This window comes from Vicia villosa, linkage group LG2, assembly GCF_029867415.1.
Source record: "Vicia villosa cultivar HV-30 ecotype Madison, WI linkage group LG2, Vvil1.0, whole genome shotgun sequence".
Lineage (NCBI taxonomy): Eukaryota > Viridiplantae > Streptophyta > Magnoliopsida > Fabales > Fabaceae > Vicia > Vicia villosa.
In genome coordinates this window covers 16,777,876-16,797,993 of record NC_081181.1, presented here as the reverse complement: position 1 = coordinate 16,797,993, position 20,118 = coordinate 16,777,876, and the positions used below count along the sequence as shown (strand labels likewise).

The window sequence follows — 20,118 nt, the reverse complement described above, 5'->3', positions numbered from 1 at the left end:
CTAAACTATTTGACAAAATTTTTTTCATATTCCGCAATCTTATTATTAGGCTACATTTAACCTCGGTCATATCATACCATAATTATGACTGTTTTTTTTTATTTAAAATAAACAAATGACTTTGTGATTACGTTTGAATTTGTTAGAGTTCTAAACTTTTTTTCAACTAGTAACTATTTTTTAGAACAAAAATTATTTGTGCGATTATGGGAATCTAATCTTTTCAAAAGGACGGTATGAGCAAGTCGACAACCACTTACTTTGTGCTTCATTAGTTACTTGACTTGAGTTTTAAGAATCAAAATGGAAATAATAGTCATAATAACAAGTTAAGATGAGTATAATATAAGATATCACTCTTCAATTGTTTAAAACTTTTCATGATTTTTTCCCCTTTTGTAAGTCACCAAACCGTAATATAATAAAGCTGAATGATACGAACTCTGAATTCAAACATCGATCAAATAATGAAAGGAATAAATTGTTATATTCACACACAAGTTTTAAGATTGGTTTTGCACAAACAAATAATAATAGATATTATAATATATTTATAATATTCTAACACTCCCCATGAAGTTACAATTTATTAATCTTTAAGCTTGTTACAAATTAACTCTCCTTATTATGCAACATTTAACCAAACAAACTAATATCATAACCATCAGAGAGATTCATCAATAAAAAGAACCGTCATAGTTAGGAGTAACAAATTACGTTGTTGGATGGTTGAACACATGGGCGTGAGATAATCAATTTCCATGAAGTACTTAGAAGATCAAGAATAATCAATGAGGAGATAAAGACTAAAGAGGCTAAACAAACTTTTGGACAAAATTAACAAACATACCAACTTCAAGTTGAACCTAGAAGAAGAAGAAACACTTTAATTAATGAAGTTGATCCAAGATGATGAATGGCAAATGCGGAACAAGAATTGTAATGTATATGTGGTTGTCCGTTACTTTTGGCAGCATCAAATAAAGATAAGGTCTACAACAGGATTAAGCAAACCAATATTATAAACTAGATATTGTAATGTATCTACTTCAAATTCAAACAAACAAATGCACAATACATAATAGCAGAAAAAATGCAACTTAAGAAAGGACAGCACCAGTCAAATACTAAGCAAATCAATGAATTATCATCTAGGCAAACTCCTCACTGTTTAGATAAACCTCACTCCAGCCAAAAATGCTGAGAATAACTCTTCATTTTACACATAACCTTCTCAGATTGATAAGACCCTTCTGCAAAATTAAGGTCTAAGCCTTGGCTTATGATCAAATGGACTTTCCTAATTTTCTTTCAGGGCTCATGATTAGTTAATGATGCTAGCTTGGTAATGCCTACCTGATTATTATAGTCTTCTATAATCATCTATAACAGGAACAGAACTAAAACCACATTTCAATTATTTTCAACTAATGCAAAAAAAAAAAAGTGATATCTTATGACCAATGGCTCTTCCATCCATATCAACTCTGGTTTTCTATGGCAGCCACAGTCAAATAATGTATTCCTTTAGACAAGATCAAAGTAAATAAAATCAACCCAGACCATGATATTCAAAATGCTCTGAACAACTACATTTTTCATGATGTTGTTCAATCCTGAGACAACAGAATACCAAACTGAGTAATGCTAATCAAGCATGATTGCATAAAACACTCTACAACAAAACAGTTCATATTAGATAGATCATAGAAACACTGATCCATGCTAATTTACCAAAGTAAAACTTCAAAGTAATATGTGATCTGCTGGAGTACAAAAGGCATGCCATATATCACCTGATGGATGAACTGCATTTGATGCATTCATTACCTTTTCATTTTTTGTTGGTTAAGGTGATCATTAACACAGTTTCACCAACTCATGACTGAATTCATGCTGCCCAATTTTCATAACAAATTCACTATAGATGATCAAGAAATTTCACCTTACCTGATTAGAAAGATAAAAGCAAGGAAATGCAAAGGGGTGGATGAAGATTCAACACACGGCAGGACAAAAGGGAAGGGCAAGAAAGCAAAAAAAATGTGATACATATGTTCTTCCGATTAGGCTATAAAAAAATCTCATCTCTACAAAATGGTTAACAAAGAAATTAAATAAGACAAAGATACCAAACAACAATGAGATTTCCCTACAATAAGAATGAGAAGAACTATTTCCTAAAATATACAAACTTTCTGAACATATTTTGACAAAATTAAGTTCTCTCCCCTTAACTTCTCTACCCCTCTTACTTTCCTTTTTCTAATTCTAAGCAGGTAACTAGACCACAAAGTAGCATAAAGTAACAATGCAATGTGACAATATCCCAACTAAAGGTTCCTCTTCCCTTATCAATTATCATCTAAGTGTTCGCAATTAAACAGATTGTACAATCAAAGAAAAATCGAGGGATAACTCTGCATGACCTATTTCTATAAGCCATTCTATTTTCATAACCTCTTCTAAGTCCTAACCACTCAAACACAACTATGTAATAAAACTCTCAACTAATAAACTCTTCTAAATGAAAACAGATTCCCTGCATTCACACAATCAACGCACTGCGGAACTATTGCATTCAGATCGCACAATTCGCCAAATATGCTGATGTTAATTTTTTCCTGAAAATCCAAAACACCGACTGTTTGATCATGATCCAACACTCATCAATGTGCTAATCGTGTGAAATCAATGTATCCTGACTAACTTGATCCTTTCTAAACTTCTGGCACATTTAGCAATCTTGACACGACACGACTATTCACATAAGCATCAACAGCTATTTGCACATGAATATGAATCAAATTATTGATATACCTAACATGAATTCAATTCACCTTTTCAAGTTTCAACCTAACACAACAACAAATTACCTGAGAAAATAGCACATCACAGCTTCAATTCAATCTACAAACAACACGAAAAACAACAAAGTAACGATTTCCATCTTATATCATCAATCAAATTCACAAAATCTATAAAAAAAACAACACCAGTTCTTGAACCTAAACAATAAAAACCCTAACAACAACGAATCCGAACGAATTTCCACGAATCCGCTAAAATTAAAGACTAAAGCATCCCAAATTTTACAACAAACATCCACAATTATGTAACAACATCATATAGACAGGGTTCCCGGTGACGGTGACGGTGACGGTTATACAGTAGGCGGAACAGAAAGGAGGCGAGCGAGACGTTGTTGTTGAAGACGGTACCGGCGTTTGAGATAGCCTTCAAGAATTTCCATAACAGATAGAAAACGCTTCATCTCGTGAAGACGGAGCGTGAGCTGGGCTTCACGCGCTCTGGCGCGTGCGAGGCGAGCTTCGGTGTCGGCGAGGCGGACGCGGAGGTTTTCGAGCGCCGACGGAGATTGATCGGTGCCGGCGTCTCTTGGAAAGAAGGGATGTTGGCCACAACACATAGCTTCGGATTTTGAAGAAATTTCTGGGTTGGGTTTTGGGATGGTGAGATTTTTTTTTCTTCTCTAATTCACGTTTTCTTTTGCACCTAATTATTAATTTGTTTATGATTTTTTATTTTTTATTTTTGTTTATCGTTGTGGTTAAGTTTATTGTAATTCCGTACTAGTGTAATAAAGGCTCAACACGTTTAAGTACACAAAAACAAATTTTAAGGCCCCAAAAATTAAATAAAAATAAAGAAAGTTTCTTGTCAATTCGTACACATCATCGATGTTGAAAGAAACGGTATATGAGATCAAGCTGCCCTCGAAACTATAGTAAGAATTAAAATGAAAGTTCAAAAAATTCTAAAGAGAAGAAAAGATATATATATATATATATATATATATATATATATATATATATATATAACTATGATATGGAATTATCAAATAAGAAAGAAGCAAATATTTATCTCATGAAAAATCATCAAGCCGATGAGGTAACCTCTCATTTTGTTTATTAAAATTTATTTCCCATTTATAAGTAGCTAACGAAATTTGTGAGAATGCTGTCAAATCATGTTGGGATATTGGGGTAATGGTGGCGTTCAGAAAATTAAATCTCTCCAAGGCTTGGGAGAGACTTTCAAAGAGTATTGTTCGGGGGCGGTGAAGAGGGAACTCAATAGAATTGAAGAGAGACTTAGAGAAGCTGGCACTTGGGATCCGGGGTCAATGATATAAGGACCTATAAAGTGCTCGAGAAGCAAAGAGATTTTATTCAAAAGACTGAGGAGATTATATGGCGTCAAAGGAGTCGTGCGGTCTGGCTCAATGCCGGCGACAGGAACACTAAGTTTTTTCATGGGAAAGCGTCTCAAAGGCGTAAATCAAATTGTATCCAAAAACTGAAGGATAGCCGAGGGGTGAGGTTAGGGGTGGCAAAACGGGTCAAGTCCGCCGGGTCGGCCTGTTTGACCCGCCATTTTAGGCGGGCTGGGCTGAGGTTTTCAGCTCGGTACCTTAAGTTGGCCTGCCCCGCCTAACCCGCTTAAAAAAGCGGGCCGAGGCGGGGCGGGCGGGTTTTGCCCGCGGGCTTTTTGTTAAAAAAATTTATTTTTTATTTAGAATTAAAACAACTTTAACTATAAAAACAACACTCTTCTCTTAGAATTATGTTGATTGAATTGTATTCTAAATTATTATACATACAAATTGAATTATAATTATAACGTTCTTTCTATAATTTTCTAATACACGTGTTGATTGGAAAAGTTTGAAATAAAAGAACAGTTGTATAACATGCATAATTATTAAGTTGTTAATACATTAACTCACATGTTTTCTTTAGAAATAGATGTTGCTTTTAAGAAAAGGAGGGATTTATTGAGTTATAAGTGTGACAAATTTTGGATTTAACAATTAAGGAATCGGTTAATATAAAAGTTTATATGAAGTAATTAGTGAGAAAGTTAGGTGTTGAACTGTTGATATTTTATGCACTACTATTTTATGCATTGTGATGTATTATGCGGTGTAATTGTTATCACTGTCTGTCTTATGTAAATTCTTAATTGGGTTTCTTAGTAGTTAGTTTTTAAATAGGATTAGAGTGATATGTATTATTTATTTATTTATTTTGATACGCTTTTTTATTGTGGTTGAGTTTATTTCGTTTTTTTTGTTATAATTGATCTTTATTTGTTTTATTTTTTGAACTGTTTGGACTTAAGATATGTTAAAGTTCTATTGTGCGTCGCTAAAAAAATGTTTTATCGACCTTTTTGGTTATAATCAATTTTTTTGTAAATTATGTGGTAAATCAAATTGTAAAATAAAAAAATTAATAAAAATTGACGGGCCGGCCCGCCAACCCGCCAACTCGTTAGTAAACGGGGCGGGCATGTTTTTTGAGCTCGGACACCTAAGTAGGCCCGTCCCGCCCCACCCCGCTTTTGGACGAACTTAAATGGGGCAGGCCTAAACGAGGCGGGCCGTCCGCTTTGCCACCCCTAGGTGTGGTGGAGTGGTGAGAAACATGTGAACGGCCGCTCAAAGAGTATTTCACCGACATTTTTACAAGCTCACTGCAAGATAACAGGGAATCTATTTGTGAGGTTGTGGGAGGAAAGTTGCAGGCTGACCAGGCTGCCTTTTGCGCGAAACAATTTTCAGGTGAGGAAGTGGAGATGGCTCTTCATCAAATGCACCCTTTAAAAGCTCCTGGGCCGGATGGTTTACTAGCTATTTTCTATCAAAATTTTTGGCATGTGGTTGGGAAAGACGTGAAGCAGCTTGTACTGGGTGTCCTTAACAATAATCATGCAGTTGAGGAGATCAACAGAACGTTCATTGCTCATCCAAAAAGTCAAAAATCCGTCATCACCGAACGAGTTCAGACCTATAAGCCTGTGTAACATGGTTATGAAGTTGATTACCAAAACGATTGCGAATAGAGTGAAGCAAGTGCTACCCGAGATCATCAATGAGGAGCAAAGTGCTTTTGTCAAAGGGAGATTGATTACCGATAACGCTTTGATCGCTCTCGAATGTTTTCATTGGATGAAGAAGAAAAAGAGAGGAAAGAATGGTGTGATGGCACTAAAGCTTGATATGTCCAAAGCTTATGATAGGATGGAATGAGGTTTTGTGGCGGAGGTTTTGCTCTCTATGGGTTTTCCCGTAAACTTGGTGAATCTAATTTCCAGGTGCTTATCGACTGTTTCATACCAAGTTCTGCTGAATGGTAAGGCCTCGGGTATTATCAAACCAGAGAGGGGGCTCCGTCAAGGAGACCCTCTTTCACCGTATTTATTTGTGTTATGCGTGAATGTTCTGTCCGGAATGATTAAGAAGGAGACGCGGGACTCTAAAATCCATGGTATTGAGGTGGCTAGGAAGGCTCCGGTTATTTCTCATCTCCTATTTGCGGACGGCAGCTTGCTCTTCGCTAGAGCTTCGTGTAATGAGGTTGCCAAGATTCTGGACATCCTCAAAAAATACGAGGCCTCTTTGGGGAAGATGGTCAATCTTGATAAATCTGAAGTTTCCTTTAGTCGAAATATGGTAGAAAGTGAAAGACAGATGATCTGTAGCAGGATGGGGGTTAAGACTGTGGAAGCTCGTTCAAGATACCTAGGGCTGCCAGCTTTGTTTGGTAGATCGAAAAAGCTGGTTTTTTCTCAAGTCATTAGTAGAGTCTGGAAAAAGGTGAAAGCGTGGAAAGAGAAAACCATGTCTCGAGCGGGGAAGGAGATTTTGATTAAGGCAGTGGCCCAAGCTATTCCTACGTATGTCATGGGGTGTTTCAAGCTTCCAGAGGAGTGCTGTAAAAAATTGAAACACTAATGGCCAGGTTTTGGTGGGGGTCCTCGACGGATGAAAAGAAAATCCATTGGTTGAGTTGGTCAAAGATGACAAAAGCCAAGGGAGCGGGTGGAATGGGTTTTAGGGGGATCGAGGACTTCAATGTCAGCTTGTTAGGGAAGCATTTCTGGAGATTGCAGGTGGGTAGCTCCTCTTTGTTTGAAAAGGTTTTTAAAAGTAGGTATTATCCTTGCACTTCTATTGTTGATGCAAAGTTGGGCTACGCGCCGAGTTATGCATGGCAGAGCATTCTTGGAGCAAAGGACCTAGTTGCAATGGGATCTAGATGGAGAATTGGCTCTAGGGAACATATTAATATTCTTTGTGACAGGTGGATTCCTACTGCCCCATATTCGAAAGTCTTTGGCCCGGTCCATGGTATTTGCGCAGATGCAACTGTCAGTTCCCTTATTGATGAGGACCTTCGATGTTGGAAGCAGGATGTCATAAAAGAGTGTTTATCTCCCTTGGTGTGCTCCCAAATTCTGAGCATTCCGCTGGCATGGAACAATATGGAGGATAAGCTAATTTGGATTCCTGAGAAAGATGGAGAATTTTCAGTCAAATCTGCCTACCATCTTCTGCGGGCTAAGCGTTTTGTTGTGGAAGCGTATCTGGAAGGCCCCTGTTCATAATAGAGTTAGAAACTTTCTTTGGCGTGCTTCAAAGGATATTCTCCCTACAAAAATAAATTTGAGCAAGAAGGTTAAATTGGCCCCGGACTTCCCTTTATGCCAAAATCAGGTGGAGACTTCTGACCATTTATTCCTTCACTATAATGTCAGCAAGCAGGTTTGGTTTCTTTCTCCTCTTGGCTTACGAATACCTCCCTCTACCGGGATTGATTACTGGATTGACAAGATGCTGAATGTTGGGGACTCCTACGGCTCCCAACTTTTTAGTGTCATTTTGTGGAAAATGTGGAGCTGGAGGAACCGGGTGGTTTTTAATAAGGAGGCTTTCAACCCACAACAAGTGGTCAATGAAGCAATTGAGTGGATCCATGATTACAACACTTCAAATCTTGGAAAAGGAGGGCACAGAACGGCAGTGACGGTGGAAGGCTTCGAAGGTGTGAACAATGAGACAATGATGGTACATGTGGACACGGGTTGTTTTGAAGATGGAACAATTGCTATGGGGTGTGTGATGAAGGAGGCTAGCAAAGGAGTTTTCCTATCAGCTACAAGGAAGCAAGCGATGGAAGTGGATCCTACTATGGCGGAAGCTTTGGCGCTTTGTTGGGCTTTAAAAACTGTCGTGGATCTCAAGATCACTAAAGCTGTTTTTCACTCGGATGCGATGTCAGTGGTGGATTGTATTAACCGTATATCTTTCGATGCTGTTCTGGAGCCTATAATAGTTGATTGCTTAGAATTGCTTGAATCTTTTTCTGCTGCAGTTTGTTTGTATATCAGTAGAACTTGTAACATGGATGCCCACAATCTTGTTGGTATTGGCCACAAAATGGGTTCTAGGACTTGGCTAGGCAAACCCTCCTCTGAGGTATCTATTGTATACTTTTCTCCTTGTTAATGGAAATGTCTTTGAATAAAAAAAAGTTTAAAAAATAATCTCTTCATCCAAGGATATTATCTCTTCCCTTGAATTGAAAAATAAAAAATGTTGGAAGAAATAGAAAGTCTTTGAGAAAGACAGGATGATCTAATTCAAAACTCTTCCTTCTCTCACGAAGTCTTAGATGAATCTATTAAGTGTGATCAATGTGACATCTTAAAAATTAAAATTGATGATCTTCAAAACATACTTGATAAATTCACTAAAGGAATAGACAACTTGAATCTTCTATTAGAAAACTAAATAACGTCGTACATTAATTATGACTGGTTTTTATTATGAACCTAAGAACAATAGTACAAGTTTTAGTAATATTTGCAACGCCCATCCAACATTTAAATGCAAATTCTGAAAATACAATTGATGTAATAAAGATGGTCATATTGTTATGTGATGTTTTATTAAGAAAAGTCATTAGAGTAAAGAAGGACATCCTCCTTCATACTTTTATAAAGAGCAATGTGTACGTAAAAAGAGAAAGAATATTGATCATAATATTTACTCCATTAACATCCAAGGACCTAAAATGATCTGGGTACTAAAGGTAGAAAATTTAAATTATGATGCAGATGCTGATATCAACAACTGTCCTACAAGTCACACAATTGTAAAGATAAGTATGTTCTATTGTTCCACTCCTACAAGAAAAGAAATCTATTTACATGATAACAACAAAACAAAATCATAAAATCTTTGATTTTTAGTAAGATTCCTAATCTTACTCTTTAGTTGTTCTAATTGATTAAAACTTTATTGCATAAGTTACTTAGTATTAATTAAGTTATGTAACAAAGGTAATAGAGTATGTTTAATTCTTCTTTATGTACGGTCTTTAAAAACGTTAATATAAATATTTTTAACTTTTTTCAAAAAGACTATGACAATAGAATAACTCATACATATTACATTTTGTGAACTAACCCCTAGTATGTATAAGTAGAGGTTGTTAATTTTGCAAGTATCCTTGAACGAGCATCCTTGGAAGATGAATGTACTTGTCAAAAGTATAGGAGTGTGTGGTATCCTTACACGGATAGAGGATAACCAAAAGCCTTAGTAATTGATGTTGGTGTAGGGCTTGCTCACAGTGGTGTTAGATGGTGTTTTCGCTATGGAGAGAGCAAGGTCACGTGAGGTGAGAAGCTCTGTGTTTAGGTGTAGTTGTGAGTATTTTATGATTTGTCCCCTCAACCCTAAGTTGAGGTATTTATAGAGATGGTAATAGCTCTCCCTTGATTGGGGGTAACTGTTGACTTCCTATCTCCTAGGGAGTCATGGTATGACTTTGTTCGTGCGGTTAGTGGGTGGATAATAGTAGTTAGTATACACGTCTTCCTTAAGGGAGAACCCTCATGCCAAGTAAAGGTCGCGCCCCTAGAAGACAATTCATGGGACGGGTACCCTATGAATAATATATGTCGCCCTTAAATGGGGCCATCACAAATATATTACTACAATGATGATCAAGGAAAAGAAAAAAATATCAAAGACAATAGAAAGTCTGAAGTCCAAATGGAGAAATTCAAATTGAAGAAGTCAACTTAGAGAACCAATGTCTATTTTATAAATGGAGGACCATTAAAGACCATCCCATTCTGAATGTAAATGAAGATATCTCTAAGGGAACTACATCTCGACACTCCCTTAGCAAGATTAAAATCGAAAGATAGGAGAGCTTCATGTACTATTTAAGGTGTACAAGAAGAATTAGTTACCTGATGACATTTGTCTATGCAAATAAAAGCCTTATGGATTTCTACTTAGAGCTCCTTATGAGCCTTAGATTGATGCAAGGAAAGCCTGGTGGATTCCTGATTTGCACTCTTTTAAGAATCTTATTTTTATAAAAGGATAGTCTAGTGGGTTCTTACTTGATGCTCCTTTAGAGTCTTATTTTTATGCAATGTGAGCCCAATAGGTTCCTTCTTGGTGCCTCTTTGGAGTCGATAGCATAATGGGTTCTTTCTTGGTCCTCCTTTGGAGTCTTATTTTTATGCAAGGAGATCCAAATGGGTTCTTACTTGGCACTCTTTGAAGATTCTTGTTTTAATGCAAGGAGAGCTTGACAGGTTCCTGCTTGGTGTTCCTTTGGAGTCTTATTTTTATATAAGGATATCCTGGTGGGTTCCTGCTTGGGGATCCTTTCAGTTTTCCAAGGGCGAATCAGGATGGCCATAATTTGTCCACCCCTACTAATAGAGAGCCCACATTGATATTACAGAGTGTAAGGCCTCATCAAGGGAATAGATGAAGTTTGAGAATCTCTGGAATTTGTCACGTCGATTAATGAAAATCGATGTTGTTTCTTAATATCTCCGCTCAATAATACTCGGATTTTAGAAGCTTACTCGCCAACGATCCTCCCTCTATATGACTTCCACAAATGCCTTCATGTACTTTCTTAAAAAAAATCACATCCTCTTCCATTAAGCATCTCAACATGGGTAAAGGCTTGTCCTATTTTGTAAAGCTTACCTGCCACCATGATATATATGGTTGTAAGTCTTCTTATCTTTCAAACTTCCATCTTGTCCTCTTATAGTTTTTCATTAGTGAAGTAATTGATGATGGGTGACATCCAACTATTATTGATGTTTACCCCCATCATCAGGGTGGCCTATGCTAAGATACTCTAAATTCTCTTGAATTATACTTTTAGTGAGGTCGGGTTTATTCGTACTTGTGAGCTTCAACAGTAGATTGGCATGGATATTTTATTCTCGGGGGGGGGGGGGGGGGGAATGAACTATATCAAACGATTATAAACCCTTGGTCATCTCTAAGACCTTCTACAAATATTTTGAGGACATGAATTCTTTGGTTTGCTAATCTCCCCTGATCTAGTTATTGACCAACTGGGAGTCACTCCTCGCTTGGAGGTTGGTGGCTTATACTTCTCGTACTAAGATTATTCCTAAAATTAAAGGTTTGTACTCTTCTTGACTGTTAGTAGCTTGGACACCAAAGCATAATGATAGTTCTAACAATACCTTGACAGGCCCTTCTAATACAATCCTGGCTCCTCTTACTTTTAAATTCAAAGATCCATCTACCTATAAAGTCAGTATGTGTGGGGTTTTTGTTTCAACTAATGAGATAAACTCAACCAAGAAATTTTACAAAGCATCGGATTTGATGCTTCTTCGAGACACAAAGGAAATATCGCATTTTTGAGAGCTTGAGAGACCAAGAAATCATTCTTTCAACTAGGTTCAACTTCTTCAGTACTTGCTTGATTGGGTAGTTTGATTTTATGATGATTGGGTGGTCCTGGAAATAATGCCTTAATTTCCAAGTAGTAACCATGACCATTAGAGGCCAAACACTCTAACTTATGATAGCATAGCTCGACCCCCTTTAATACATTGTTAACGAAGTAGATCGACCTTTCTTCTTCTTAGACCACAACTAAACTTATGGTGTTGGTAGTAACTGATAGATACAGGTACGTAAGAACTCCTTCCTCCCGGAAGGTGAGTATGGGTGGAGTTGCCAAAAAGTTCTTCAACTTATAGAAAGCCTTCTCGCATTCTTCCGTCTATTGGAAACTTGCTGATTTCTTTAATGTTGCAAAGAAATGGATGTATTTTTTTCCAACCAAAGATAAAAACCTGGATACTAGTGCAATTCTTATGGTCAGTTGTTGAACCTCCTTTACAAAAATCTGGCTCATCATATCTATGATTTCCCGAAATTTACCCAGATTTAATTCAATTCCTCTCCTTGTTAGCATAAATCCTAGAAATATTTCGTCCTGAACCCCGAAAAATCACTTGTTCAAGTTCACTCGCATATTAAATCTTCTCCCAGATGCCAAGGTTTCCCTTAAATCTTCATCATGTTTCCCTTCATCCAAGGTCTTATTGACAATGTCGTCAATGTATACTTATAAATTCCAACCTATCTTTTCGGAAAAGACAATATTTATTAAACTTTAATACATTGCTTTGGCATTCATCAAACCGAATGACATGACCTCATAGTAGTAATTATTGTGATTGATCATTAACACTATTTTTGGCTCATCACTTGGGTTCATCCTTGTTTGATTGTAACCTGAGCATGCATCCAATAAACTTAAAACTTGGAATCTAAAGGCACCATCAATCAACCTGTCATTGATCGGTAGTGGGTATGGATCTTTGGGACATGCTTTGTTGTGGTTAGTAAAATCCACACACATACACCATTTTCTCGAGTTCTTTTTTACCATCACGATGTTACTCGATCTCTTAAATGAATTTGACCTCTAAATTTTTTTCACTTATTCTAATATGACCGCTCTCTTCTGTTATCATTCTTTACACTTCATTTGAGTGATACGCTTGAATCTAAGCTTGATAGACAAATGGTGACATACAATATTAGGATCTATTCTGGACATATTAGCTAGTGCCCATGCAAAAAAATCTATGTTCCTCTGTAGTAACTGTACAACCTTGGCTTCCTCTTCTTCAGACATCATAATTCCAATATGTAGTTTGGTGACTTTTAGGACCTATTTGGATGGTATTCAACTCTTCCATAGGCGTCAACTAGCCCTCCCAAAGGCTCAGCTCATGGGGTCTAGATCAAAGTGATTGACCTTGTGTGAACTCGATGAATAACTGGATATCACATTACTCTTTTTCTCCAACTTCAAACTTTCTCGATAAGACTTTCTCACCAACTCTTGGTCACCTTTTAGTACTCCTACTCGCCCATTTCTTAAAGGGTACTTCATTATCTGGTATATAGTTGACAATAGGTCCTCTAATACACTGAAAGCTGATCATCCAATGATAATGTTGTATGTGGACAAAGCCTTCACCACCATATATTGTACTTTTTATAGTCTTTATGCCCCCCTTTTTCAAATATGGTCATAATGGCAACATATCCTCGAAATTGAACACGTTCTCCTAAAAAACCAACCGATGGGCCCTTGAAAGGTTGAAGGATTTCAGAATATATCTTGAGACCTTTGAAAGCATCCCAACAGAGGATACTAGCTGAATTTCATCCCAATAAAGGATGTCAACCAATACTTTTTAACGTCAAACGATACTTTTTTGACGTTCCAATAATGAATTTGAAGGTTGATCACCATTGGATCATCCTTGTGGGGGATTATACCCTATGCATCTCTATGGGAGAAAGTGATCTATAGTACTGGAGCCATTTCTCTAAAGGCAGAGCACTAGCAATGGGCATTACATGTAGGGCATACTTCTTTCTGGATGAGCTAGATTCTCTACCCTATACAAATCCTCCCCTCCTCCAACTATGTTCAAAGTATAATGCATTCGGTCGAGCTTGTGACCCTTCTCAATATATTGTCCTCTTTGAGGATATAGAGTTATTTCTTTGTTTTCTCTCCGTGACAAACTCCTCACCTCTGAATTATGGGTATTTCAATGGACATGCCTTTGCAGGCGACCTCATTGGACTAACTTCTCAATCTCGTGCTTCAAATGGTGACAATTGTTAGTATTGTGGCCTCGTATCCTATGATACTTGCACCATTTATTTAGATCATTATCCATGGAGCCTCCTTTAGGCGCATGGGGCTTGGGGATGATTTTGGCATGTTAGACATCTTGTAGGACCTACTCCCTTCTCATTTTCAATGGGGTGAAACACTCTAATGGTTTCCGTACGGTCTTGAAAACTACTTTTTTACAAGCAGATATTACATTTTGATGCATTTATTGTCCGACTAGATTATACTTCCTAACTCCTTGCTCTTTTTAGTGTCCCTTGTTTTTTTTCTCTATGTTACTATCCTCCCCTTTTATGTAAAATTCCACCTGTGTGTAATCTTCTTCATCGAGGATGAGGGCTTCTGCATTAAAAACTAGTTGAAGTGTCTAGCCTTAAGGCTATTCTGAAAAGCCCCTATAAACATCTCTTGATTTGGATGGTAAACCTTGATGGTTTCTTCATTGAAGTGAGCCAAGTAATCCTGTAGTGACTCAAAATAGCCTTGGAGGACATTGAAAAGGCTTAAGGTGGAAACCTTTATGTGTTTACTGGATGAGAATTGGTGGATCATTTTCCTCGTCATATCTTGGTAGCTGGTTATGGAAATCCTCGGGAGGCTCATATACTTAGAGGTGTGCATCGGTTGGGTAAACCCAATAAACCCAACAAAACCCACCCAAACCGACCCAAAAAATAGGTTGGGTCGAGTTATTGGGTGAATACGGTTGTAATACGGTGAAATGACTTTTAAAGAAATGTCGCGGTAAGCAAGAGTCGCCACCGACTTTTATTTTATCCAATAAGAAAGGCTAAAAGAACAGAAAAAGACCTTTTAAAAAGATTTTGAGTTCGAGGGGTAAGTTATGCAAAGGGAAGGTGTAAGGCACCCTTTGCATCCATGGTTTTCCATGGGCTCTTAATTGCTTAGCTCACTTGTTTGTTTGTTTGAATTTTTTTTGAATAAGTTTGAATAAGAACTTTAGCTTGTAAATAAGCGTAGTCTTTTTGAGTTTGATTTGAAAAGGAGGTGTAAAAAGGATTTTTGAATTTAGAGCGAGCAATTAGTAGCAACTACCCTAAGTTAGAAAAATTGTTCTTTTAGTCTTTCGGGCGAAAGGGTCTATCCATACCATGAGAAGGCAGGAAGTCTTTCAATTGGATGTTTGAAGGGTTATCGAGATATCGTTCGCCGTAAGACTGTCCCTTGCCATAAAGAGGGCAGGTAGTTAAGGGAAGGATATAATACTCATTATGTTTTTAGGCATCATGCGAGGATACCTTAGCAATTGGGACAATCATCTTATTTTTCCGAGGCAGCATCGATGGACTCTTTAAGGCAACCTTGCTTTAGGTATCCTCGGAATCGAGGGACTTGACTGTTTAGTACACTTAGAGGCAACAAGGCAACAATATAAGGCAACAAGCAACAAGAAGGGTTACCCTAAAGGTGTGTGGGTGCACAATCATGTGGTTAACTTCGATGACATTTATCTTGTAATTAGGTGATCTACGTTCAATTCATGGTTATCACTCCCTAAATTACTAACCACAGCAGAAAAGTAAAGCAGTTTAAATGTCCTATGCTATTACAATAAACACCTGCGGGGACGGGGATTACAATAAAAACCTGTAGGGGAATGCGGAAATTAAAAGGCGGAAAGTAAAGGCAGAAAATAAGAGGGATCAATAATCAGTATAAACATCTTTGAACGCTTTGATCTTCCTCGAACCCTCGATTGACTCTGAAAATTAAAAGAAAAATAATAATAGGGTGAGTGTAGAACAGATTCATTAACTAGTGAGGCAAACCCTATTTTAATTCAAAAGGCGAAATAAAAATAAGAATAAAATGATTTTTGAATAAGTAATGGAAACTTAGCTTTTTTGAACTGGTATGGCGCGTGGCTGAAGGATCTTTGATTAATCCTGAAAATTAGGCACAAAGAAGAGAAATGTTAGTGCATTAAAGATTCCTTGACTATTGGTACAAGTCCTATTTTTAACCCAAAAAGGCAAATAAAAAATAAATGATGTTACAGAAACCCCAAAGGGTTAATGAAATCGACAGTTCGACTAAATAGATAAACCAAAACAAGAAATTAATAATTATAGGGTAAAACCTAACATTTAATTAATTAAGTATATAAAAATTTAAAATTAAAGAATAATAAAGACAATCGAATTCTCGATTAAATATAAATAAATGGTTATACAATTATAAAAATAAGATGTAAAATAGTTTAATAAAAATTTAATAAATAAAAGAAAGAAATAAAAAGAATTTATGTAGTTAAAGAAAAAATAAATAAAAAAAGATTAAAAAGAAAACAACTCAGCTTTGGTTAGGTGTGGCACTTCCTTGAGGGTGTATCGTAAGCCTGCAAGATCGTGTGCGTCTGTTATGCTGGTTGCTGTATCCAGTGGACGAGATGTGGGGGTGCATTGTAAGCGTGAGAAGCCAGGATGCGCTGGATCGTGTAGAAATTAGTATGTTAAAAATAAAGGAACACACCAGGGATCGAACCGTGGAAAGCGCATCATGTGGCCAAGTGAGCTGCAATTGTTATTTGTTAAATATATACTTGATAAAAAATATATATACAAAAAACAAAATATAAATGGAAAGGTCAAACATGAATGGCGCGTGGGGCCCCTGGGCTAGCGTGAACCAATCACGACGAGGGAGAGAAAGTCATCGTGTGGACCAACCAATCAGGAGCGGCCAACCAGTCTTCACGTTGGTCATCTCCTCCCACGAATTTCCTGCGGATTCCTCTTGGGAATTTCCTGCGGATTTACTTGCAGAAAAACCTTCGATTTCCTGCAAAACTGAAACTCACATGATACATGTTAAGTGGTCAGTAAAAAGCGCCCAGAACCCCTAATTATAAACTTCCGAGTTCAATGGCGCTGTTTGTAGCGTCTGAAATAGCCTTCATATCTGAAACCGAAGGAGGAGACCTTCCTTGCCCTATCAATGGCATTCTTCGTGTTAGGCTTCAAAGCTCATGAGTAAGGGTTCGAATCTGCTCTAAAACGTCTCACAAACTCAAAACAATCATCGAAATACATTAATATATAGTAATACTTACAAAACGAAATTCAAAAAATATGTGAAAGTATGAACAACATGATGTAACGTTTTGGATGCTTTAGGGCTCAACCATTGACATGGACTTACTCTTCACCACCTTGGGAATGGAATGGAATGGCTGAAGCGTATTGATGCTGGCCGTGAAAAGAAATTTCCCTCGCCCTAGTTTTTTGAGAAATTTTGGAAGCTTCAAACCCTTATGCTCTTCACCCAATTTCGTCCTCTAGCATTTGATTGTACTTAGGTATATATAGGAATTGAATCAGGTTAATAAAATTGGAATCAAATCAAGAGATTAATGAGAGAAAATTTTTGGAAAATATTTGATTGAAAACCAATATGAAACCTTACTAAAATTGTTCAATCTCTCTCCAATCTTGCCTTTCATGTGTTATTGAATCAATTAGGATCAATAAAATCAATCACAGAATTTTTCCAATTAAATTATAATTTTATTGATTTAATTTTGAATTTAAATGAATAAACTCAAAATAAAAGAATAAAAATAAAAAATAATTATGTGAGATTAAATTATGGGTCCCAAGATAATTTTAGATTGAAAATAAACTCATAATCTTTTATCATTTAATTTGTGATTTTATTTGGTTTTATTTGAATTTAAATGAATAAACTCAAAATAAAAGAAATAAAAATCTTAAAATAAAGATAAATGAGTTTATGGGCCTCTTATATGCTTGACATCACGTGGGAGAGCCAAAAGTCCAAGCCCAATGTTCAAAAGTATGAATTTTGTCCATTTGAGTTCCATGCATTTTCTCAAAATCGCCCAACTTGTGCAAGCCATAACTCTCTCAATATTTGTCATATGAAGATGTTCTAGGACTTTTTGTAAAGCCCAAGATGTCCTCTAAAAGCCACTTTGGAGCATATTTTTCATTTGGAGATTTTATCTTGCTGATATTGCTCCTGACAAAAAACAACTTTTTGCGATCTCCTAGAAGGACCTGTAATGTTTTGATCCATATCTCTCAAATGGTGCATTTTTGGCCTTGGCATGTGTGAGACAAAATTGTAGGGGATTCAATTTCCTTCAAAATGAGATTTGGATGGGAAATTTCTGTTGTTCCATGTGAAAGTTATGGCTGGTCAAAGTTCAGTTGACTTTTAGGTCAAAAAACCCTAATTTAGAAACTTTTGGTTTTGTTGATTTCTAAACTTTCCTTGATGAATCATGATCAATCCTTGATAAAATGATGAATGATACTTCAAAATGAGGATGTTGACCAAAAATCAAGAATTTTGATTGTACTTTGATCACAGTTGACTTTTAGGTCAAACCAATTGACTGTTGACTATCTGAGCGACCAACTGAGCATTCTTTGGAATCAGAGCTCGAAACTTGGCATGAGGATCCTTTGAGGCATATGAGAGACCATGAAGTCCACTTGAAGTATCAGAAGTTGATTTTACTTTGAAAAGATCGAAACCCTAGTGTGAGGGAGTTGTTGTTTAGGAGAGTGCGCATCCAGTCAAGTATTTAGACTTTGATATTCAAGTGAGTTTAAGTATGAAAATATGGTGGGCAAATTTTGGGGTATTACAACGGTTTTCAAAAATGCAAAACCATTTAAAATAACAGGGTTATGGGTAAACCTACACCCAACCCATAAAACCCATGGGTTATTGAATGACTACTTTTTGGTTTTTTTTGTAATTTGATAAGTGATAACTTTGACGTTTTTAATCTTAGTTGCTTCAATTTCAATCTTTTGAACATCTTTTTATTTTTTAAGTAATGATTTTAACTTATTTAGGATGTCTCACTTTGATTATTTTGATGCTAATTCTTATTAGTTGCAAGTATTTTATGCAATTCTAAAGAATTGCTGCAATGTAACTTTGGTGTTTGCAAATATGTTTATGATGAATTTTATCGTGCATTTAGATATTTGATGTTTAAAACAAATAGCGTAAATATGTTAAACTATTTATTAAGAAAAAAATGTGACACATCATTAATAATTATATAAGAAAGACAAAATGGGTAACCCACTATCCAACCTGATTTAACCCGTAAATTTGCGGTTTACCTAAACCGACCCAATGATATTGTGGGTGGTTATTTTAACTCACCCACACCGGTACATCATGTACGGATTGGGTTATGATTTTGGATAAATTCAACCCAAACCGACCCATGTACACCCCTACATATACTATTAGAGGGATGCTTCCTTCAATGTTTCCTGTAACATCCCAATTTTTATATTTTATTATTTAATGGTTATTTTAGCATTGGTATAATTATTTAATTATTATTTAGTGCGATAATTATTTAATTTGGTGTTTGTGCTAATTTGATTTAATTAGACCATTAGTAGAATAATGAGTTATATTAGCTACTAGTAGAAGACCCGTGCGTCCGCACGGGTAACTCAATTCCTAAGATGAATAATGTATTAGAAACGTCATTTTAAGAAATTTAAAAGTTCGCATAATACAATAGAGATAAAAAAAGACAATATTAAAATAGTAATGGAATAGTCAAATAGTATATTCAAAAGCTCTTCAATAGTATACCGTATATTCATTTGTATTAATGTAATCTGAAAAGAATAAAAAACCAAAAATTAAATAGTTAGCAAATATGGTTACTAAATATCCTAAGAAATTCAAGGACCAAACATTCTAGGTTCTTTACATTTGCATGTCTCATATTATAGAACAGGCTTTGATTTGCAACTATTTTTTGTGTGTTAGACTTTCACATTTGCATTAAGTTGATTATGATAACAGGATTAGTGGAAGTGACAGTTGGAAAAATTGTAGAATCATTGTGAATTATAGCCAAGTTGTTCAAGCTAACACCAAGATAGTCATAAAACAAAATAGTACAGCAAGAGTTAGCACTTGAGAATAGGAGTATCAATAAAAAAAGCTAAAATTAGAGTAAGTTAATTAAATTGATTATTTCACATTAGTAAAATTTGTCAAAGTATTCACAGGTATAATAGGTTCATGATAACAGAATTTAAAGTTAGTGCATTAGAGGAAGTTAAGTAAATCAATTATTTCACATTAGTATAAATCGGCCAAAGTTTTCACAGTTATGACAGTTCAAACTATGAGCAAATCAACAGTTTCATATCAGTTATTTCAGAATTTTAAAGTTTTTAAAATTTTTAAACTATCAACTTTTACCTGTGCAGTCCAAACATTAACTTTCACAATTTTAGCTTTTAAA

General features: G+C 36.1%; 1 protein-coding gene across 1 annotated transcript; it reads left to right on the top strand.

Moving 5' to 3' along the window:
• Positions 1–7,324: 7,324 nt before the first annotated feature.
• LOC131648640 (uncharacterized) lies at positions 7,325–8,314 on the top strand. Its single transcript, XM_058918380.1, has one exon. It carries the CDS (start codon positions 7,325–7,327, stop codon positions 8,312–8,314), a length of 990 nt encoding a protein of 329 aa, XP_058774363.1.
• Positions 8,315–20,118: the final 11,804 nt, after the last annotated feature.